The sequence below is a fragment of the Callorhinus ursinus genome, unplaced genomic scaffold (genome assembly GCF_003265705.2).
Source record: "Callorhinus ursinus isolate GAN/ISIS: 27379988/994484 unplaced genomic scaffold, GSC_fseal_2.0 scaffold44, whole genome shotgun sequence".
NCBI lineage: Eukaryota > Metazoa > Chordata > Mammalia > Carnivora > Otariidae > Callorhinus > Callorhinus ursinus.
The window spans coordinates 6,639,710-6,660,596 of NW_027397106.1; the positions used below are offsets into that span (position 1 = coordinate 6,639,710).

Consider the following 20,887-nt stretch of genomic DNA (forward strand, 5'->3'; position numbering starts at 1 on the left):
TCTGTTTTCTCCTCTCCTCTGTCTTTGCGGTTCCTGAGTTCCCATTCAGGGTCTCACCCCCTGCTCCCACTCCAGCTTGCTCCTGCCCCTTCACCTCTGCCCCAGGCTAGATGCCAAAGAGAATATGCTACAGTAGCCCCACCCCTCCCCTTCACTGCTGGGTCTGGATTTTCAGTGGTGAATAGAGAGCATAATGCAAGGTGCTCAATAAAGGTAACTTGAAGAATGGCTTAGAAAAATAATTTTCAAGTCCTCTATGTTCGGGTCGCCGGAGCCCGCAATTCTTCAGCATTTGAATGATGTCACGTTGACTGCAACCTCTCTCTTTTTCTCTTCTGGCTCCCCACCCCTCCCTCCCTTCGCTCCCCCTGCTTCCCCTGCTGGCCGTTGGTGCAGAGAAGGCCGGCAGCTGTGTGCAGGACGGGCAGAGGTATAATGATAAGGATGTGTGGAAGCCCGAGCCCTGCCGGATCTGTGTCTGTGACACTGGGACCGTGCTCTGTGACGACATAATCTGTGAAGACATGAAAGACTGCCTCAGCCCCGAGACCCCCTTCGGAGAGTGCTGCCCCATCTGCTCAACTGACCTCGCCACGGCCAGTGGTCGTAATTTATTTATTTCCTGTTCCACATAAATAAATTACTCGCAGGTGCAGCACATGCCCTCCCATGGATGCTGGTCCTCTCTGCGAAGCACAGGGACTGGTTATCCATGGGACCCCAGCAGCGGAGGCCAAAAGGAAAGGCCACTTCTTGCTTGCAGGTTGAACCTGAATGAGCCTGAGACACTTAGAGGGGTCCTTCCTCACCCCAAAGCTCCCCCCAGATACACTTCCGACATCTGGAAGGACAGATGTGATTCCACAGAAATACCCTCTGTGGAATCATCTCTGCCAATCCCTGGGAGCCACGATGGAGAGCACAAGCTCCGTGGGCCCGACCCCAGATGAATTCCTCTATGACCCACAGCTCGTCTTCTCTGTAGAAGGCCGCTAAATATCTGGTCTTCAGTGGGGAGAAACCTCTGCCGGCTAGTGGGGAGGTGGAGGGCAGGCTCCCTCTTTGAAATATGGACCCTCCCTGGCAGTTTCCTTTTGTGTTTACCTCTTTTGGAGTTAACTGCCAATTAAGACACGAGTTAATAAGAGAAGGAGGAGCTGGGTGCTGGGAGGTGGGGCTGGGCGAGGACCCCAAGGACCTACATTCTGGTGCAGTGTATTTACTCCCAGCCAGAACCAGTGCTGCTGGGTGGCGTGGCGTGTCCGTGACCGCTCCCCAGCACTTGGACACAGGCCCCATCTCCCTGTCGCGTGTGTGGGGGGGTGGCACAGGCCTAGGCCCCTTGGGTGGCCCTCACTGTCCCCCTTCTACTCCAATGGAGAAGAAAGTGGAACGCGAAGCAAGGAGTTGCCTTTCCTTAACACTTCGCCAACACTGGTGACCTGCTTTTATGGTCCAGATTTCCGGGTCGTTTCTGAGGCCCGCGTGCAGGAAGTGTTGATTGCCTCCCTACTTCGCTGCTACAGAGGGGGGCGGGCTCACTGATTTGGGATGGCCCTGGCTGCAATGCCCTAACTCCCATGCCCTGCTGTGTTCATGTGCTTGCTTCGAGGACACCCAGCTTGAACGTAAGACTCCTCTGACCACCTAACTCCTCTTCCGGGAGGGCTCGGGCTGCGGGAAGGGCTTCCTACTCTGTGGAGAGAGAAGAGACTTGGACCTTCCGCCAGCTTCTGGTGCTTTCTATCTTGGAGCTAATTAGATTGCTTCGTAGGCCCTGCTCCATCCATTCTTTTGCATGCTGACTGCTTCTTCCGTAACAAAGTCTGGGTCAGCTCCCTTCCTCAAGGGACCTCAGCAACCCCAGGACCCCAGTGACCCTAACATCCCAGCAGAGGGGACAGGAAGCTGTCCCCTTCCGGGGTTGTGTCCTTGTTTGTTCTATTAAAGAGTGTTTGCATGACAAGAGCTTGTACTTCTCCATCTCAAAATTTTTCATTCTCTTTTTCCATTTGCAGGGCAACCAGGACCAAAGGTAAGGGCTTTTTCTTCTTCCTGTTTTGGGGCTTTCTTCAGAAGCAGTGTTATGTGCGCCCAGCCTGTGGTTGGTAGGCAGCAGCAGAGGGCTGTTTTAGGGGATACCTCAATGCTTAGGCTGGGGGGCAGGGTTTTTGTGCTCGGGGCTTGGTGGGCTTGTGTGGCTCCATCCTCAGATTGTGTCCTGTTTCAGGGACAGAAAGGAGAACCCGGAGACATCAAGGATGTAAGTACACATTATTCTCATACCAGTTGCCTCTCCTGCTCTAACTGGGTCAGCTCCTTGGACTCCCTCTAATACGCCATCCTGTGCGTCTCTCTCTCTCTCTCTCTCCCCGCAGATTGTAGGACCTAAAGGACCTCCTGGGCCTCAGGTAAGAAAGGGAGAAATCCCTTCCTCCATCTCTTCCTCAAGTAACTGATCTGCAGGCCCCCGGCCTTGCCATCATCTCAATATTTTCTTCATCTTCAGGGACCAGCAGGTGAACAAGGACCCAGAGGTGATCGTGGTGACAAAGGTGAAAAAGTGAGTTGAGAAATGCTCCCCGACCCCCCGTGGCCCCCCCCTCCGGTCCTCTGAGCATCTCCCCCTTCCCCCCATGTGCGTGACCACCCCCTCAGCGACAGCCCGTGGCTGGGTGGTTCTTGCATCAGCCCTGCTTCACTTGGGTGCCCCTTTCTCTTTCTGCCAAGGGTGCCCCTGGACCTCGTGGCAGAGATGGAGAGCCTGGGACCCCTGGCAATCCTGGCCCCCCTGGTCCGCCTGGCCCCCCTGGCCCCCCTGGCCTTGGTGGAGTAAGTATCCCTCTGTCCCTTCCCTTCAGGCTACCCTTCCAGAGCTGTGGCTTCTAAATTGCTACTCACACTTACCTGGCCGGCTCCCACAGCCTGTCCACGGGCTTCTCCCCGGGCCTGTAATTTAGTGGAGTCACGTATTAGGCCTGAGACCGTGGCGTTCAGGGATGACTTTTTTCCCTCACCGGGTTTCTGCAAAGAAGGTCTTCAGTCACCTGGCTTCCAGGCGTCTGTCCTGTGCGGTTGGTTCCTGGGCGTGGGCATGGGGCCGAGGGAGAGGATGCCTGGGCGTCTGTAGTTACCTGGAAGAAGAGTGACCGCTGTCCTCGGAAGACATTTAATCCCGGTCCTTGCGAGGTCCATTCCAAGCAACTATTCATTCTCATGAAAGAGCCCCACTTAGTGAAGGTGTGTGGCAAAAGTCATTTTTGGAATTAAGCCAGTCAACGGATTGTATTATTGTCCAGTTTTTGCACGTTTGCCGTTTTGATGCTTGCTAGGTTACAAGTTCTTAAACTTAAGTGGCTTGCAGATGCCTACGCCTTCCCTTGCTGAAATATTTTAAGGCTGTTGATTTTAGTCTTTTGCCGGGCATTAAATCCCTGGGAATTAAATTAAAAAAACAAACTTTAAAGTGATATTTTAGTTCTATTTCTCAATGTAGGTTGAACAATGTATTTACTATTTTAGAATTTAAAAAATAATTCTGTGCAATGAAATGCGGGTAACTGATATTCCTCCAAATAGCATTTTATCTTCCAGGGAAATGATTATGCCACTGGCATCTCGTAACACATTTCCAGAACGATTTTTCAGGAATCATTGGCAATTCTGTTCAATGCTAGGTTAGTCTCCAACAATTAGAGTTTATCTAAAATAGAGGGCTTTTTCCCCCCTATCCCGATTTATAGCTTACCTAGTCGAGAAGGATCAACCTCGGGCCTCTCAAGTGCCTAATGTTGTTGGGTTTATTTGCAGAACTTTGCTGCCCAGATGGCTGGAGGATTTGACGAGAAGGCTGGTGGCGCCCAGATGGGAGTGATGCAAGGGCCGATGGTAAGGAAAGACACCAGTTTTTTTGCAGCCAAAATGGCAGGAGGTGGCCCTTAGCAGAGCCAGAGAATCTGACAACCTCACGTTACAGATAATTGCTTAGAGCAGCTCTTCTCCATCAGTTATGTAACCTCCCATGGGGTTAGCCCCAAGCATTTGGTTTTTAATGGTGATGGATGCCAGTTCTAATGACGCGCTGGAGTGACCAAGAAGAATGAGGATGGAGAGACACATCTAGGCTGAAGCTGGAAGGCCAGCCGCTATTGCTCTTGGAATGAGAACTGAAGAATGCAGATAGCAGCCACTGTCCTCCAGCACCCACAGGACTTCCAGCAGGAAATCTCAGGCCTGCAGCTCCGGCTTGGCACAAGCTAAATGAAACTCAGACTTTAGTAAACATGGCTGTGGTCCAGGAGAAAGCAAGGCCAGCCTCTCTATCCAAATGGTGCCTATAAATAAATAGATTGTTGCGTGGGGAGTGGGAAATGAGAAGGAGCAGCCACTGTAGGGCCCCTGCCCACAGAGTAACTGTCTGTCCTTTGTCTGGGCCCCTGGCTGGGAGGCGGGGGCGTGCTGGCGGCTACTGGTGAAGCATTTCCAGTGAACCCCCTCCTCTTCTGTTTGCCGCAGGGCCCCATGGGACCTCGGGGACCTCCAGGCCCTGCTGGTGCTCCCGTAAGTACTGGGTCTTTCCTCTCTGTGGCAGTGGAGACACGTTCAAGCGTTCACGTGTCAGTTTGTGGGCTTAACCTGGTGTCCTCATGTTACTTTTTAGGGACCTCAAGGATTTCAGGGCAACCCTGGTGAACCCGGGGAACCCGGTGTCTCCGTGAGTACCTGCATGGGCCCTGCCCTCCCCCTGGTGGGGAGGGTGTCTCCAGCAATGTACCACGCAGACCCCAAGGACTGCCCAGAGCTTTCCCAGTGGAGGGCCCTGAGGTGCCACTTCTTAGCTCTGCCGGGATCTCTCCCAGAGAAGCCCAGGTGGCAAGGACCACCAGAGCTCTGTCACAACAGTCCCCTTTCTGGGTCACCCTTGGCCTGTGCTGCCTGCTGCCTTCCAGTATGATCAGCCCTGCACTCTTGCTTTCTCTCAGCACAAAGTGGGCTTCCCCACCCCCACCCCCATCTTTCTTCCTTGTGGAAGAACTTAGATTCCAAAGGCTACAATCCCGAAGTTTTGTCCGCTGATTAGGTACCGTCCCCCTCCAACCGTCTCTTAAACTTTCTTACTTCGTTTGTAGGGTCCCATGGGTCCCCGTGGTCCTCCTGGACCCCCTGGAAAACCTGGTGATGATGTGAGTGTCCCTGAGTAGTCGAATGGGTTGCTGCGTCCTGTGAAAGGGTGTGGGGAGGTTGTGCGTACTGGGGCAGTGATGTGGAAGCGCCCTCAGCCTGACCCAGGCTGGATGTGTCCTTAGGGGCAGGGCTGGTCAATCAGAGCCACAGACTCTGTCTACCGTCTACATTCCCACTTGCAGCTCAGCTTACGAGTGCCTGGGAACCGCTTTGGACCCATTGGGAAGGGAAATGATTAAAACATCATTAGTTCCAGGAAGGGAAATTGAGAAACGGGAGAAAGAGAGGGAAAACACAGGGGAAAGATGTTGAGAAGGGAAAACAAAAGGAAGACAGCTCAACAGCCTAACGTTATCTTAATTGTAAATGAGCTAGGAAAAGCGCAGCCTGAGTCAGGATGTTGGCAAAGGATGCAAACGAAGTGAAGAGATAAGAGTTGGCTCTCGAGCTATTCTTATGAATCACATTAGACTGTGAAAGTCTCCCCTGGTAAGGTAGCCTAGCCCAGTCTGCAGAGCCTCGGAGGGGAGAGAGGAGAGCCCCCTGGGGAAGCCGCAGGCTGGTTGGGATGGAGGAGCTTGCCCATCCAATGTGCAGCTGTCCGAAAGAATACATCATGACCCAGGAAAGGCATTCAAAGATTCCGGAATCCCAAGGAGGTGGGGGAGATGAATAAGCAGGTGGGCTAAAGGCATAGAAGATGGGGAGGAGATACGCGATCTGGAGCGTGCCCACTATGCTAACTTGTCTTCTGGGGAAGCTGAAACACATCTCTCTCCCTTCAGGGCGAAGCTGGAAAGCCTGGAAAGTCTGGTGAAAGAGGCCCCCCTGGCCCTCAGGTAAAGCACCCCCCCTTTCCCAGCCTCAAACCTTGTTCCGAGTCTCCCTCCTTTGCAGCTGAGGCAGTGGCCTCACACCCAGTGCGTCTAGTTCAGCTAGCTCACTTCTAGAACGGAATTCCAACAGCCCCTACATACCTCCGCCCTCATGCTGATGTGTAGGATCCTCACCCAGGCCCATGGGGCGGGGGGATGCTGGGCAGCTGTTGTTTACACCCATTTTGCATAAGATGGGGCGAGGCGTAGTAAGGGGGGCTCTGGGATCTACTGCAAGAGCTGTCTAAGTGCTGGGCTCCTGACTGCCCTGCTGGCCTGAGGGAGCTGGCTCCGGAAGGTTCTCTAGCAGAGCAGGGCAGCCTTGACTCAGCCCTCTGCTCTGCGCCTTGAACATCTCCTCTCTGCACTGCAGGGTGCTCGAGGCTTCCCAGGAACCCCAGGCCTTCCTGGTGTCAAGGGTCACAGAGTAAGTATCATGGACGAGGGTGTTGGAAGGAAGTTATTGCCCAGGGGAGAGAAAAGCATTTGGGGGCATGGATCTTCCTAATAGGGTTTCCCAGAAATGTGATGGAACGTTTTCTCTTGTCCTCTAGGGCTACCCAGGTCTAGATGGTGCTAAGGGAGAAGCTGGTGCTCCAGGTGTGAAGGTAAGGACCGAGGAGCACATGAGAATGGGAGACAGAGGGAGATGATGAGGCTCCTTTCTTTCCAGTCAAGGAGATGCTATTGAACCAGTGAGTTAGCACGTCAGGTCAGCTTTGGTTGGGAACAACCAGTCCTACATCCTGCTGGAAGAACGGCAGGCTGGGAGAGCTCAGGGAGTTGTCCCTGGCAGAACTGAAGTTTGGGGGGTCTCGGTGCTAGCTGAGTTGACCAGAGCTTTTGGCTTCTTCCTTGGGAGTTTTCTGGGGGCTGCCAATGGGGACCTGCTCACTGACCCTGTGCATCTTTTTCCCAGGGAGAGAGTGGTTCACCGGGTGAGAATGGTTCTCCAGGCCCAATGGTGAGTATGAATATCACCCCCTGGGAGGGCCTCCAGACAATCTTCAGGCAGCTCCTAAAGCCTAGCAGATGGCTCTGCTATATAAACTCCTCCCTTCAGGCAAAGTAGATATTCAGCTTTGCAGATCTGATCTGATTATGATTAGATCGAAAAGGTAAATTTATCGAATAGATGATTTGTTCAAGTTGCCCCAGCATTTCCTTGACATAGCCCTATGTTAAGATGTGTTTCAGTTTTAAGAAAATTCCGTTTCTTCTCAACATTTTGGGGGGTTCATCTGTGGCACAAAGTGGGACGTGCCGGCGACAAGGCTCCCAGGAGCAACAGGAGCATTGGTGGTTCTACCTGGGCAGAAACACCTTTGATGTGATGTGGGGAGACCTAGACGAGCTAGGAAGGCAGGCTCAGGGGCAGCCACACCTTTGCCTCCTGGGCATGCACGTGCTCCCCGCTCTTGTGTCTGGGGAGGACTGGCAGAGTGTCACTGAGCCAGCTCATGCTTGTGTTGTTCTGACGTGTTCCAGGGTCCCCGCGGCCTGCCTGGTGAGCGAGGACGAACTGGCCCTGCTGGTGCTGCAGTGAGTAATGACAAGGCCAGAGCCACCATTTGGCCCATACTTTGGAGTTTACAAGACACTTTCATATAGGGCTATCCCTGACCTTCCAAACAACCCTGGGAGGTGTAGAGCGTATTGTCATCCTGCAGGGATGGATTCTGAGTGTGCCTGTCAGGAATTCCCAGGCCCGGTCTGCACAGTTGAAGGACTGGGGTGGACTGTGGAAGGGTTGGTTGGTGGGGGCGGGGCTGTCCCTTAGCAGCTGGGATTATTCAGGTCATCCCCTCACAGCCCCCACGCATTCCCAGTCAGTCCAGTTTGAAGTTATGGACAGACTTCAACTGGCTACGGTGCCGTGCTACTTTCTGGTTGTTGAGATGATGCTCTTGGAGAGTGTTAACGGTCTTGCGTCACCTCATGGGGCCTTTATACTTGACATTGCTGCTGTGACTGGCAGTACCACGTGACGTATGTGGCCTCCGTGGCTCAGGCACTTCCTAGGGTCAATACCTCATGTGCTTCATCTCATTTAATCTTCCCTCAAATCCTGTGCAGTAGATTCTACTATTCTCCCCATTTTATTTTTTTAAGGATTTTATTTATTTGAGAGAGCGAGCATGAGCAGGGGGAGGGGGAGGGGCAGAGAGAGAGGAAGGGACAGGCTTCCCGCTGAGCAGGGAGCCCAACCCCACCAGAGGCAGAACTCGATCCCAGGACCCTGAGATCATGACCTGAGCTGAAGGCGGATGCCTAACCGACTAAGCCACCCAGGCCGCCCCTATTCTCCCCATTTTAGAGAAGAAGAAACAGGCCCAGAAGGGTTAAATCGCTTAAGGCCATGCTCAGCAGCCTCAGAGTCTGGTGGCCTCTTGTTGATGGGGGCAGGGAAGGGCGTGGGGATCTGCAGGGGATTTGCAGCCAGAGGAGCGTGCAGGTGTTTAGCTCTGACCCCTCAGCGGTACAGAGCCCTTGCAGGCGCTCAGTCAGGCGAGTGATGTGATGAAAGCTGTGTTTAAGAAAGGTTATGCTTTCTGTTGAGCTCATACCCCAGCCACCCAAGCGCCGAGGCCGCTCCTCACAGGCCCTTGTGAGGCTGGCCTAAAGAAATCAGCTTCACTCACTCTGCTGCTTTCCAGATAATGTATCTGTTTGGCAGAAATTTCCCTCAAAAGCAGATCAGTGACATAACAGGCAGCCTTGACCCCCATTTGTCAGCCAGGGGCTGCTGAAGGGCTTTGTCCTGGAGTCACTTTGTGTGAGGGGATTAGAGAGGGCTGGGGCTGCCAAGAAACACTGCTATTTCGGCGGATTATTTGGACCTGGCTTGTGGCTTTTTGGCCAGGCTTGAAGCCACAGTGGTTGCACCCTGTGAGGGGCAAAGATGAGCTGCATCCCTCTTCTTCCTCCTTCCTGGCCACAGCAGGCCCTGCTTCCTGCTCCTCCTTGCTGGTTCCTGTCCCCACAGTAGTCCGGCTGGCAGGCCTTGCGTAGGATTTGGCATAGAAAGTTGACAACGTCACATAGTTCCAAGAGCAGGCCTGCTGTCAAGGCTGGGCCCGGGACTGGGCTGGGTTGGCCTCTGCCCACTGTGGTCACATGCCCCCTTGGGCCAGACGGTGCCCTCTCCCAGCCGTGCTGCAGGCAGAGCCTCGGATGCCAGCCCAGCGCAGGCCTCCTGGAGCAATGCTCAGCTCCCCTTTGCTCATGCTGGGCCCCACGCCTCTCCTCTGGCCAACCTCTGGAGGGAGGGCGCTCCAGAGTTTCCCGAAGCAGCCAGCCTGGCCCAGAAGGGACTCTGGCCAATGCTGAGGCTTTATGTGCCCTCTCACGTTTTTTTCTGTCCAGTCTCCCTCTTGTTTTCCTGTTTAATGCCCATCTGGAGAGTCTCCGTCAGGAGAAATGGACCATATAGCCAGGAGGAAGATTTGAGTCTTTTTAAAAACCTGAGCTCCTCCAAAAGCATCCTTCTTCTTCAGCACCCCCAGAAAAGGTAGAGGCAGGAAGGCGGGGCTCACCTTGGGAAAGGTCGCTTTCTGGCCGGCTCTGGTCCCCTGCCAAGGACCAGGGTCCAGGCCTAGCTCCGCGTGGCCTAATGGTTCCTGGAGTTTGGGTAAAATTTCCCTAGGTCTTGAGGGGCTTTGAGAGAGAAACTGGGGAATGCTCACCACAAACCTGGGGGGAAAACCCTCAAAACTAGTCCTAGGGGCTCCTGGGTGGCTTAGTTGGCTAAGCGTCTGACTCTTGGTTTTGGCTCCGGCCATGATCTTATGGGTCATGAGATCGAGCCTTATGTCAGGCTCCTCGCTGAGCAAGGAGTCTGCTTGAAGATTCTCTCCCTCTGACCCTCCCCCCACTCGCATGTGGTCTCTCTCTCTCAAATAAATAAATAAATCTTTACCAAAAAGACACACAAAAAATTAGTCCTAGAGAGAAAGAACTAGCAGCCTTGTCTTACAGTGTAAAGGACTCTCAGGGGCATGAGCTCAGATGTGGTCCTCAGGCTGTGCCCAGTGCCATGTCCCCCTCACAGGGCTTCTTCCTGGCCAGAGGCAGGCATCCTGTGCATCCGGTGGGCATCTGTGTTTCCTTAGGAACAGGGAAGGGGGTGGAGCCCAGAGGCATCCTGGAGTTAACCAAGGAGAGTCCTTAACCAAGCCTTAACTAAGGAGATTAACCAAGCCCCCCCGAAAGTGTTTCCCACTGTGAGCAGGTGGGAGGAATTGAGTTAGGTTTGCTGCTTGGCTTTTTCATTTTTCTTTGGCTCAATTCACTGAGTCTTTAAGTGATAACTTGGCCTTGAAGTTGGGGATATTTGGGGTCTAAATGAAAGTTTCAGAAATGATGGAATAGCGAGGAAATCACCCAAGCTTTGCCCACTGCTGCCCGGCAGCGCGCTTCCTTGCAGCCGGGAGGGGTTCCCGGCTGTTCCTTCCTGTGGGGCTGTCCTGCCCTGGCGCCCAGCCAGCCTCCCCCTCCTCCCTGGGGCCCCGGGGGGGCCCAGCGCTGCCCGAGTTTTCTGTGGGGTGGACTGCCGACAGGGGGGCCCTGGCCGTGGGGGGCTTCTCACCGTGCCTGCTTCCTTCTCCCCTCTCGCAGGGAGCCCGGGGCAACGACGGCCAACCAGGCCCCGCAGGCCCTCCGGTAAGTGCCTTTCATCCGTGGTGGCTTCTCCTGAGCCCCGTTCAGCCGCACAGCGGAGCGGGCAGGGTGGGCCTTCCAAGGCGGAGGAGCAGGAACGCTTTCTCCCTGTTACCCTGTTAGTGTGTTGATAACAAGCTTTGAAGTGATGGGTCATTTTTCTCAGCCACGCTTTGGGCATTTTTTTGAGGAGGGACAGGTAGGGAGGTCAAAGAATCATCTGCTTCTCACCATATACACAGTTAGATGGTTTGCCTTGGGAAGCTAGGCTCAGGGACACTGGCTGTGGGGACAGTTTTCATCCAGGGACTTTGAGCCACAAGGGAGGCAGAGTCAAATTGGTACAAAGGTGGAAAGGAGTGTGAGGTGTGGGGGTGGCTCACTCTGGGGGCTGGAGAAATACTACCCAGAAACGGCGTTCACTTTCCCCCTCCTTCCTTCCTCCAGGGTCCCGTGGGTCCCGCTGGTGGTCCTGGCTTCCCTGGTGCTCCCGGGGCCAAGGTACGTGCCCTGCCCCTTTTCCCCTGTTCTTGCTGACTGCCCCCCAGACAGGCCCCCCTTCCCTTCTGAGGGGTGTCTCCCACCCCCACCCACTGCTGCTCCCCATGGAGGCAAGGAAGGGCCAGGCGTTTCACAGCCCCCAGCTGGAAGGGAAAGTGAGCCATGCAGAGCTGGGGGTACAGTTCCAGCTTGAGATTGGGGGGGAGGCAGAAAATGACGGGGAGACACCGGAGATCTGGGAGGGAGCAGAAGACCAGGACCCGAAGGGAAGAAGGCAAAGCCCCGCAGTCTCTAGACCCGAAGGAGAGCCGGAGGACCGGGGGCAGGGAGGTGGCTCCGAGCTTCCCCTGGGCCCTGCTTCAGCTGGGGGGGCTCGGCGTGGCCCAGCAGTGGTAACAGAGTGCTTCCGAGGATTAATAGGGGCCAGGGGGAGGCCAGCCGGTTCAGGGAAAGGCCCCCGTGGCCCAAGCGGAGATTCCGGTGCACACGTTCCCTGGGAATTCTCTCCCGAGATGAATAAGGAGCCTCCGTGTGGTCACGGCATCAGGTTGCCTTTCCCCTCCCGGGGGTTTCCGTGGCAACCAGACAGTGTCTGAGGCCCCCGGGGAGCTGGGTGAAGGAGACCCATTGTGAAGAGGGACAGCAGAAGGTGAGGGGGCCTGACCTTTAGAAATAATAACTACAAAAGTGAAGCGAGAGTGCTCTGAGGAGAAACCTGAGCAGGCTCTGCCCGGCCTCCGGCTCGGCGGCCCTCCCCAGGGCCCTCTGCGAGCCACACAGCCCAGAGCCCAGGCGCTTGTGCCTTTCAGGAAAAAAGGGAAAGTACAAGCAGAGGCCATTTTGGGGGGTTGTGGGGGCTGCCAGAAGCCGAGGCGAATCGGGCCGTGGCCCCAGCTCGCTTTTGCCCTGGCTGCCTGGCTCGCTTCAAGCCTGCCTGGGCCACAGCCTGATACGAGTGGAGGGGTGCCGTGAGCTGAGCTGTCCCAGGGCCTCCGTTTCCTCAGGAAAAGCACTAGGTGGACGGGGCCGGGGGAGGGGGTAGGTAAAGGCTGCCCACCTCGGTTGCCTGTCCATCAGCCCACGATGCTGCCCGCTGCGGGCAGGACCCCCCAGCAGGGCCTTCCCGAGGGGCGCTGATGGGGCCCACGGAGGCGTGCATCTGCTGCAGGGGGTTATGGTGTCGAGGGGACATGGAGAGCGCAGGAGGCGGGAGGACGAGGTCATCGGGTCGGTGCATGTGGGAACATGCGGGGAACACGCCTGCGCACCGTGGGTGCATGTGTGTCTCAGCTTGCTGGCGCGTGCCTGCGGCTGGCCCGTGAGAGGTCTGTGCCCCCCGTCTTCTCCTCATTCCATCCCTCCGTCTCTGCCCAGGGTGAGGCTGGCCCCACTGGTGCTCGCGGTCCCGAAGGTGCTCAAGGTCCTCGCGGTGAACCTGGTACTCCTGGGTCCCCTGGGCCGGCCGGTGCCTCTGTAAGTGCAGCTTCCCTTTGGCCTGAAGCACCTGGGGTCTGTGGCCCCGGGTGCTCTTGACTCTGTCTACCTCTGAGAGAAGTGGGGCCCCAAGCAGAACCCCACCCACCAAACCTTCATTTTGGCCCAGCACTTGCATCCTGAGCTCTAGGGACACCTCTCCCTCCAGCCCCGTCCTCCCTTTGAAACATCCAGCAGGACCATGTCTGCACTGGACAGCCCTTGGATCTGCAGCCTGGGAGGGCTGGGAGGCGGCTGGGGCTTATTCTTTGCTGCTTAGTTTATAATGACACCATCTTCTTTTTCAGGGTAACCCCGGAACCGATGGAATTCCTGGAGCCAAAGGATCTGCTGTGAGTGTGGCCCCGGGACTTGGCTCGTGCAGGTGGGTCAGTCCCTCCTTGCTCCGTCTCCTGATGCCCCTCTCTTCTACTCATGCTGACAGGGTGCTCCTGGTATTGCCGGTGCCCCCGGCTTCCCTGGGCCCCGTGGTCCACCTGGCCCTCAAGGTGCAACTGGGCCTCTGGGCCCGAAAGGTCAGACGGTAAGGCCCAGCATGAACCCCAAGTCCCACCAATACCCCTGGAGTCAAACCCTGCCATCCCTCCTTCCTGCGCTCACACTGGTGTCCTTGCCGGGGGCGGGGGGGGGGGAGGCGGGGGAAGGAAGGGGCTGCCTTTAAGGGTGTCTGGAGGTGGGCAGGGTCCATGGAGAGACCCTAGTGTGAGAACCTGCCTCTCTCTTTTCCCAAGGGCGAGCCTGGTATTGCTGGCTTCAAAGGTGAACAAGGCCCCAAAGGAGAACCTGTGAGTATCTGCCCGCCAGCTCTTGGGCCCAGAGCCATCCCCCAGCCCACTCCCTGCTCCTCTGTAGCCCCGTCCGCTGATCTGGGGCCTCTCAGGTTGTGCCTGGAGGAGGGGACGTAACAGGTTGAGAAGCTGATGCAGCTTAAGCTCGCATCTTTGGCTTGACCAATTTGAACAGTTTCAACTTTCCACCCTCTCTCTTCCCACTGGGCCACTTCTGCTCTCCCTGGGCCGATCCTTTATGGCCCCTCTTCCCCAGTCCCCAGCCCTAACACAATAGCGAAGGCCTCTCCCTCCACCTACCAGGCCAGGGACAGACCCAGCGCCAGAGAAGACTCACCCCGTTTCTCTTTTGTGCTGCTTCTCAGGGCCCTGCTGGCCCCCAAGGAGCCCCTGGTCCTGCTGGTGAAGAAGGCAAAAGAGGTGCCCGTGGAGAGCCTGGTGGTGCTGGGCCCGTCGGTCCCCCTGGAGAGAGAGTAAGTGGGCTGGGAGTTCCCACTTTCTGTGGGGTGTGTCCTGGGCGTGGAAGTCGTCTTTGCGGCTCTGTGTTCTGGCCAAGTCCTGTGGCCTTTCTGAGTATCCGATTCCTCTCTTCTCCACTCACTGCTGTGGGGACAGGGAGCCCTCCTTGTTTGTGCCCCCCACCCCCAGGATGGCATGAAACAGTTTGAGCTACTCCCCAGGACAGGCCCGAGAAGTTAATCTCTCAGAATCTTGCCGGCGGTGGCTACCGCCCCACAGGAATGGTGGTTTGTGGGTTGGTGGGATTGATCTCCTGCAGCGCGGCGAGGCCCTCCGTATGGCCGGGTCAGCGGCCGTTCTAACTCACTACCCGTCCCCCTTCCCCTTCCTTGTAGGGTGCTCCTGGCAACCGTGGTTTCCCAGGTCAGGATGGTCTGGCAGGTCCAAAGGTGAGTGGGGGAAGAGGGGCTGGGGTGCCTGCATTGCTGGTCAAATGGCCTCCTGCCGACTCCCTGCCTCCTCTTGTGTAGGGAGCCCCTGGAGAACGAGGGCCCAGCGGCCTTGCTGGTCCCAAAGGAGCCAATGGTGACCCTGGCCGTCCTGGAGAGCCTGGCCTTCCTGGAGCCCGGGTAAATAGCCGAGCTGCTTTTGCTCCTGACTTCCAGCTCTGAGCCAAGGCCTCGTGCCCTTCCCCCCCTGCTCCCTCCAGCCCTGTGCGGCCAGGATTGGGAGGACCTGGGGCCTTCCCTGACACCCGTCCTCTCTCTGTCTCTCTCTCTCTCCTGAACAAAGGGTCTCACTGGTCGCCCTGGTGATGCTGGTCCTCAAGGCAAAGTTGGTCCTTCTGTAAGTCTCCCGTCTGGGGTTGTTGGGAGGAGTTGGGAGGGGATCTCCCTGGGGAGGCAAGTAGGACGAGAGACGGGGGTTTGGGTGGGGGCAGCGTGTGCATTTTGAGGATTGGGGAGGGGGCAGATGGTGGGCATCAGGCCAGGTGTGGAGCTCTGAAAATGCCATCCTCGTGTGCATTTGTGCATTGGGGCCTTTCCCTGGAGAAGGACAAAGCCTGGCGTGCACTGTTAGGGGCTATGCCCCTCATTTAAGCTGCGCCTTGTCGCTGCCAGGGTCCGCGTGTGTGGTGTGGGCTGCTGGTTGAGACCTTGATCAACCCCACATGCCGTGTGCCCGCCAGCGCAGTGGGCACTTGGTAGATGCTGGATGCGCGAATGTGGTCGGAGTGTCTACGTTCTGACTGCGGCGTCCTCTGTTTCAGGGAGCCCCCGGGGAAGATGGCCGCCCTGGTCCTCCAGGTCCTCAGGGTGCTCGTGGGCAGCCTGGCGTCATGGGTTTCCCTGGCCCCAAAGGTGCCAACGTAAGTCACAACCTGCCCTTCCATTTCCTTGCACACGGTGCGACTTCCCTCCTCGTCCCTGGAGAAAGGACCGACCGGTTCCTGAGTAGAGTTAACCCACGGGCAGTTAGGAGCGGGAGCCCTGGTGCCATGGGCAGCTTGGGCCTCCGTGTCCTGCAGGAGTGCATGTCATCTGGGGAAACCTGGGGTTCCTGAGATCTTCAGGGCCTCAGCCATGACATCGTTCCATGGGGCAGTGCTGTCTCACTCCCGAGCACAAGACAGGGTGCAGATACTCGGCTTGAGCTCTTGCTGCCCATCAGGCCATGGCCCCAAGCCCCAGTCTCCCCAGCCTGCTCTAGGCGCCCCCCCCCCAAAACCCTCCCTTCATGGTCCTGCCCTCTTTCCTCCAGGGTGAACCTGGCAAGGCCGGGGAGAAGGGACTGCCTGGTGCTCCTGGTCTGAGAGTAAGTAGCCTGCCTCACTGTCTGCATGTTGGTGCTGGCTGGACACGTGCAAGGGGAGCCCCATCCCTCGGCCTGCTCCTGGGGTCCTAGTCAGCAGTGGGGTTCCTGTGTCTGGGCCCCCGCTGCTCTGGGCCCTTTGGGAGTCCACACAGAGAGACTTCCAGCTGCTGTTGGTCAGCAGTCCAGGGAGAGGAGGAAGACTCCCATGCTGAGAAAGACTGGGAAAAGAAGGGGCCCAGGGAAAGAAGGGGGTAGAAATGGAATACGGGTGGGGGGATCATGGAGGTCTGGAATGTCTGAGCCACCAAGTGTACCTGCTCAGCGCTGGGGTCTGCGGAACTGAAGGGTGTGTGTCACGCCATCACCCTTTTCTCCCCCGTCTAGGGTCTTCCTGGCAAAGATGGTGAGACAGGTGCTGCAGGACCCCCTGGACCTGCTGTAAGTACCTGCCTAGCCTCTCCAGGTGGCCCTGTGGGCATGGGGTGGTGGCACGGAGGCCAAGGCACCTCAGGCCCACCTAGCATGATGAGGATCTGGGCTCCTCTGGGACACCAGACCTGCCCCCAGCCAGGGCAGTGTGGACGCCCCCCCCTCACTGTTTCAGGGGTGCAGGTCATCGGTGGGAGAGTAGCAGGGGAAGCTTTTGTGGGCAGTGCAGGAAGGTGTCTGGGCAGCCCTCCTGCTGCCACCGCAGTCCCCTCTGGCCAAGGCTTTCCGATTCTCTGCAGCACTGGCTCAGGTTACCTTTGTTTCCCGCTGCAGGGACCTGCTGGTGAACGAGGCGAGCAGGGTGCTCCTGGGCCATCTGGGTTCCAGGTAGGTGGCTGGACTGGGCCCTCTTTTCAGTTCTTTCCATGCCCAGGGCTCTGTGGGAGCCCCATGGGTCTCCAGCCCTGCACTCGGGGAACAGGAGGGCGGTGTGTGTGTGAGTGCAGCCCCTGGTCTTACCTCGGCTGTGCGGACTCCTGGGGGGGACTGGGGGATGAGGCTTCCCTATGGTCCCCAGGGTGGGGCTCCCTGAAGGGCTGGGGCAGAGGACTCACTCCTTGGCTAATGCTTGTCACTTTGCCCTCTAGGGACTTCCTGGCCCTCCTGGTCCCCCAGGTGAAGGTGGAAAACCGGGTGACCAGGTGAGTATGGGGCTCTTTGAACCTGCAAACTGTTTAGAAGGGAAGATCTCTTCTGCTGCCCAGGAGGCAAGGGCAGGAGGGCCCCTGGGGCCCCAGGAGGCTGGGAATGTCTGGGGCCACATCCCAGCTCAGCCTCCAGGTCCAGTGAGAGGGCTGCTCCGCCCTGGCTGGGGGACAGAAAAGCTTCCCTCTCTCACATATCCTTCTTTGTTCCCCAGGGTGTCCCCGGTGAAGCTGGAGCCCCCGGCCTCGTGGGTCCCAGGGTGAGTGTCGGCCATTTCTGGTGGCCCCTCGGGCCTGCCCTCTCCCTGTGCCGTTCTGCCAGTGCACTCCGTAGTGCTCTGCCCGCCACGCCCCTGCTTCTCCCGGGCCTCTGCCTGCTCTCTCTCACCTGATTGCTCCATGGTGTCTCTGCCTCAGGGCGAACGAGGTTTCCCAGGAGAACGTGGCTCTCCCGGGGCCCAGGGCCTCCAGGGTCCCCGTGGCCTCCCCGGCACTCCTGGCACGGACGGTCCCAAAGTAAGTGAGGCTGTTGGGGTTGTGGGGCCCAGCCTGGGAGGCCCTGCTGGGGGAGGCGGCGGGGGTGGGGGGGCGGTGCAGGAGGGGCTCAGGACGAATGAAGATAGGAGGAGGGCAGACGGAAAACAAGACGCCAAGGACGTCTGGCTGAGGAGGGGGCCTGGGCGCTGGGGTCCTGGGCAGGTGCTGCCCACCACAGACTCCCTCCCCTCCCCCCCAGGGCGCATCTGGCCCAGCTGGCCCCCCTGGGGCTCAGGGCCCTCCAGGTCTGCAGGGCATGCCGGGAGAGAGGGGAGCAGCGGGCATCGCGGGGCCCAAGGGAGACAGGGTGAGTACCGGCTTGGCTGCGCCTCCCCCACACTCAGCCCTCCCGCCTCCCTACGGCACCCGGCTAGGGAGGTCCCTTGTTAACCCTCTTGAGGACCTTGGAGACCCCTCTGGCCTTCTGTTCGCCCTCTAGTGACACCCTCCTCCCTCCCCTCCATCTCAGTCCTCTCTCTCACCCTGAACCCACAGCAGATCCTGTTGGGCGGGGGGCCGAGCTCTGCCCGGGGCCTCAGTGAGGGTGGGACTGAGCGGGAGTACCCTCCTGAGGTGGCCCGTCTGCTCTATCCCCCAGGGTGATGTTGGCGAGAAAGGCCCTGAGGGAGCCCCCGGGAAGGACGGTGGACGAGTAAGTGGATGCTGGGTGCAGGCGCTCTGGCGGCCCCGGGGGTCTCCAGCCCTGCACTCGGGGGCAGGAGGGCGGTGTGTGAGTGCAGCCCCTGGTCCTACCTGGGCTGTGCGGACTGGGCAGCTCTGGGGACTCTCCCAACGAAACCGGGGCTGCAGGGTGAGAGGGCGTGCTGGGGGCTGGGGAGGGTGCGCCAGGGTCCACCCGTGTGAGGTCCTAGACTCCCTGCTGGGCTCCAAGTCCTGGTCAACTCTTCTGTCTCCCTCACCGTTGTCTCTTCTCCCCAGGGCCTGACTGGTCCCATTGGCCCCCCTGGGCCCGCTGGTGCCAACGGTGAGAAGGTGAGCTCCTCTCTCTGGCTCGCCTCCCCCGTCACGCTAAAGACTGCGGTCTCTCCTCCTCACTCAACACCTGGCACCCTCCTGCCCGCGGGGGGCGGCAAGCAGTGAGGGGCGGGAGTCTTCCTAAGAGCAGAGTCTCTGGCTGTGTGCCCTGGGCAGCGGAGCCACTGTGGGGAGCGGGGCGGGCGGTAGCCCTGCGCTCAGCAGAGGCCCCAGGAAGGCGGGCCTGAAGCAACAAGGAGAAAACAGGCCCTCCCTTGGGAGGCCTCCTGAATGCACTCGGCTCTTGAAGGGCTCCACCCGGACCCCCATCCCTTATCCATGGCTCTTGTCCCCCTTCCCGACCTTAGGGAGAAGTTGGGCCTCCTGGTCCTGCAGGAACTGCTGGTGCTCGCGGCGCCCCAGTGAGTATCTGCCCCGAAACCCGGCCCTCAGCCTGGCCCTTTGGGGTGTGGGGGTGCGAGGAGGGATGAGAAAGGAAGGGAGAAGCCCTGTCCTCCCCATGGTGTGGCCAAGGTGGAGGGCCTTCAGGTTGCTAGATCCTCTGGCCAAGAGAGGCTTTCTGACTTGGGTCCCTTGTCTTTAGGACAGGGCTTCCCGGAGGCTACCTTTGGGGGTCCTCCCTCTGGGGAGGCTGGGCAAGGGCGGGGCCAGAGGGCTCTGGCTTACCAGAGGGGAGAGAAGCAGGTGGCCGCGGGGCCTTACCTCTCCTGGGCCTCTTCTCTCACAGGGTGAACGCGGAGAGACCGGACCCCCCGGGCCCGCTGGATTCGCAGGGCCTCCCGTGAGTGTCCACCCTCCTTCCCAGCCCTCCACTCAGGCCAGCTCGAAGCCTGGCGGCACCTTCCAGCCTTTGGGTGCGGGAGGGACAGAATTTAAAGAAGACGGGAGTGGTCTCTTCTTCTCCCCTTGCACCTCCACACTGAGCTCGCAGACCCATCTTAGAGCAGCCTTCAGGCCAGGGTGGACACACGCTCCCTCACCCACCCACCCAGAGCCTCTGGCCCTTTTGGAGGAACCTGGAGTATTTGGCTGGGCTCTCACTCCACCTCCTCCTCCCTGGGACAGGGTGCTGATGGCCAGCCAGGTGCCAAGGGCGAGCAAGGAGAGGCTGGCCAGAAAGGTGATGCTGGTGCCCCAGGTCCTCAGGGCCCCTCTGGAGCTCCTGGGCCTCAGGTGAGTAGCAGGGAGCTCCCCCAGGAACTGTTCCCATGGGGCAGGGATGCCTGGGTGCCAGGTGAGGAGCGCAGACAGGTAGAGAATGGACAGCAGGCCTGTGGTGTGTAGCCCCCCCCCCCCCCGGGGTTTCAGCCTCTCGGCCTGGCAGAGGCCGCCCCAGCCACAGAAAGGAGAGGCTGTGGGGAGGAAGCTCTACTCAGGGACAAAGGTTCTGAAGTAGCTAAATTGACTTTCATTGTCTTGGGGGTGGGGGGTGGGGCCAGCAGACAGACACAGGTGGCAGGCTGAGGACAGAGAGCCTGGGACAGAGTACACAGGCTCCGGGGGAGGGACTGGGGAGACGTTGGCCCAGCTCTGCAGATGCCCGATGGGCCTTTCCTTCCTGAGGTTTCCTAGCACGTGAGTCTCTCGTGGCAGGGGTGGCAGGCCCCTCTGTGATGGCTTCTCCAGGCTGGGATTTTAGTGCCAAGAAGGTTACATCTTTGAAAACCTAGCTCTTGGGAGTCCATTTTGGGGGGGGAGGGGCTCAAAAAGGCCCTATGCCCAGAAGCCCATAGCCCTCCTCTGGGTGACCAGGCCTCACTGTGTCCCTCCCTCCTTCCCTCCCAGGGTCCTACTGGTGTGACTGGTCCTAAAGGAGCCCGAGGTGCTCAAGGCCCCCCGGTGAGTGAGGTCCCCTTTCCCACCAGGTGGGGTGGAGGGTACTGTGGGGGCGGCAGCTTCTCGTGCCTTCACTCTGGCCTCAGCTCACGAAGAAGGCCTGGCCAGAGGCTCCCAAGCTGGTGTTCTGGGATCGACTCGCCTCCTTCTTTCCCAGCATTGCTTTTGCCCCCAGCCTAAGCCCAGCCCACAGCCACGTGGGGGAGGGGGCCCCTTGCTGCTGGCGTGCAGTGGTCCTGGGACGACTCTGGCGGGGGGCAAAAGGGGGGGCAGCCCCCTGCTGGAGCTGGAGGCAGGAAGCTACAACTTCCTGACCAAGGGCCAGACCCCACGGCCCCTCCCCCCTCGCTAGCTCTCTTTGCCCCTTTCGGCACCGGCCTCGGAGACCACCGCCCCCCTCGGACTCACGGCTGCTCTTCCCCTCACACAGGGAGCCACGGGATTCCCTGGAGCTGCTGGCCGCGTCGGACCCCCAGGCTCCAATGTAAGTGACATCCCGGGCTGGTTCCTCCCACCCTCCTGGCGAGAGAGGCACAGACGGCTGGAGTCTGGCACCCCAACAGGCTGGCTTCCATCCCTTCGGACCCATCCCCGCCCGCCCCCACCCCCC

At 58.6% G+C, this 20,887-nt stretch overlaps 1 protein-coding gene across 1 annotated transcript in view; it reads left to right on the plus strand.

Annotated features, from left to right (window-relative positions):
* COL2A1 (collagen type II alpha 1 chain) overlaps positions 1-20,887 on the plus strand; it is a 31,154-nt gene that overhangs the window by 4,024 nt on the left and 6,243 nt on the right. Inside the window, exons 2-41 of the mRNA XM_073882073.1 lie at positions 397-603; positions 2,019-2,035; positions 2,231-2,263; positions 2,379-2,411; positions 2,510-2,563; positions 2,731-2,832; positions 3,811-3,888; positions 4,516-4,560; positions 4,661-4,714; positions 5,130-5,183; positions 5,970-6,023; positions 6,433-6,486; positions 6,614-6,667; positions 6,979-7,023; positions 7,548-7,601; positions 10,677-10,721; positions 11,166-11,219; positions 12,594-12,692; positions 13,001-13,045; positions 13,138-13,236; positions 13,445-13,498; positions 13,867-13,974; positions 14,356-14,409; positions 14,491-14,589; positions 14,753-14,806; positions 15,231-15,329; positions 15,722-15,775; positions 16,160-16,213; positions 16,538-16,591; positions 16,852-16,905; positions 17,124-17,168; positions 17,326-17,424; positions 17,645-17,752; positions 18,044-18,097; positions 18,385-18,438; positions 18,789-18,842; positions 19,169-19,222; positions 19,507-19,614; positions 20,227-20,280; positions 20,708-20,761. Of these exons, the coding sequence (XP_073738174.1) occupies positions 397-603; positions 2,019-2,035; positions 2,231-2,263; positions 2,379-2,411; positions 2,510-2,563; positions 2,731-2,832; positions 3,811-3,888; positions 4,516-4,560; positions 4,661-4,714; positions 5,130-5,183; positions 5,970-6,023; positions 6,433-6,486; positions 6,614-6,667; positions 6,979-7,023; positions 7,548-7,601; positions 10,677-10,721; positions 11,166-11,219; positions 12,594-12,692; positions 13,001-13,045; positions 13,138-13,236; positions 13,445-13,498; positions 13,867-13,974; positions 14,356-14,409; positions 14,491-14,589; positions 14,753-14,806; positions 15,231-15,329; positions 15,722-15,775; positions 16,160-16,213; positions 16,538-16,591; positions 16,852-16,905; positions 17,124-17,168; positions 17,326-17,424; positions 17,645-17,752; positions 18,044-18,097; positions 18,385-18,438; positions 18,789-18,842; positions 19,169-19,222; positions 19,507-19,614; positions 20,227-20,280; positions 20,708-20,761 (2,648 nt within the window). The remainder of the gene's footprint in view (positions 1-396; positions 604-2,018; positions 2,036-2,230; positions 2,264-2,378; positions 2,412-2,509; positions 2,564-2,730; positions 2,833-3,810; positions 3,889-4,515; positions 4,561-4,660; positions 4,715-5,129; positions 5,184-5,969; positions 6,024-6,432; positions 6,487-6,613; positions 6,668-6,978; positions 7,024-7,547; positions 7,602-10,676; positions 10,722-11,165; positions 11,220-12,593; positions 12,693-13,000; positions 13,046-13,137; positions 13,237-13,444; positions 13,499-13,866; positions 13,975-14,355; positions 14,410-14,490; positions 14,590-14,752; positions 14,807-15,230; positions 15,330-15,721; positions 15,776-16,159; positions 16,214-16,537; positions 16,592-16,851; positions 16,906-17,123; positions 17,169-17,325; positions 17,425-17,644; positions 17,753-18,043; positions 18,098-18,384; positions 18,439-18,788; positions 18,843-19,168; positions 19,223-19,506; positions 19,615-20,226; positions 20,281-20,707; positions 20,762-20,887) is intronic.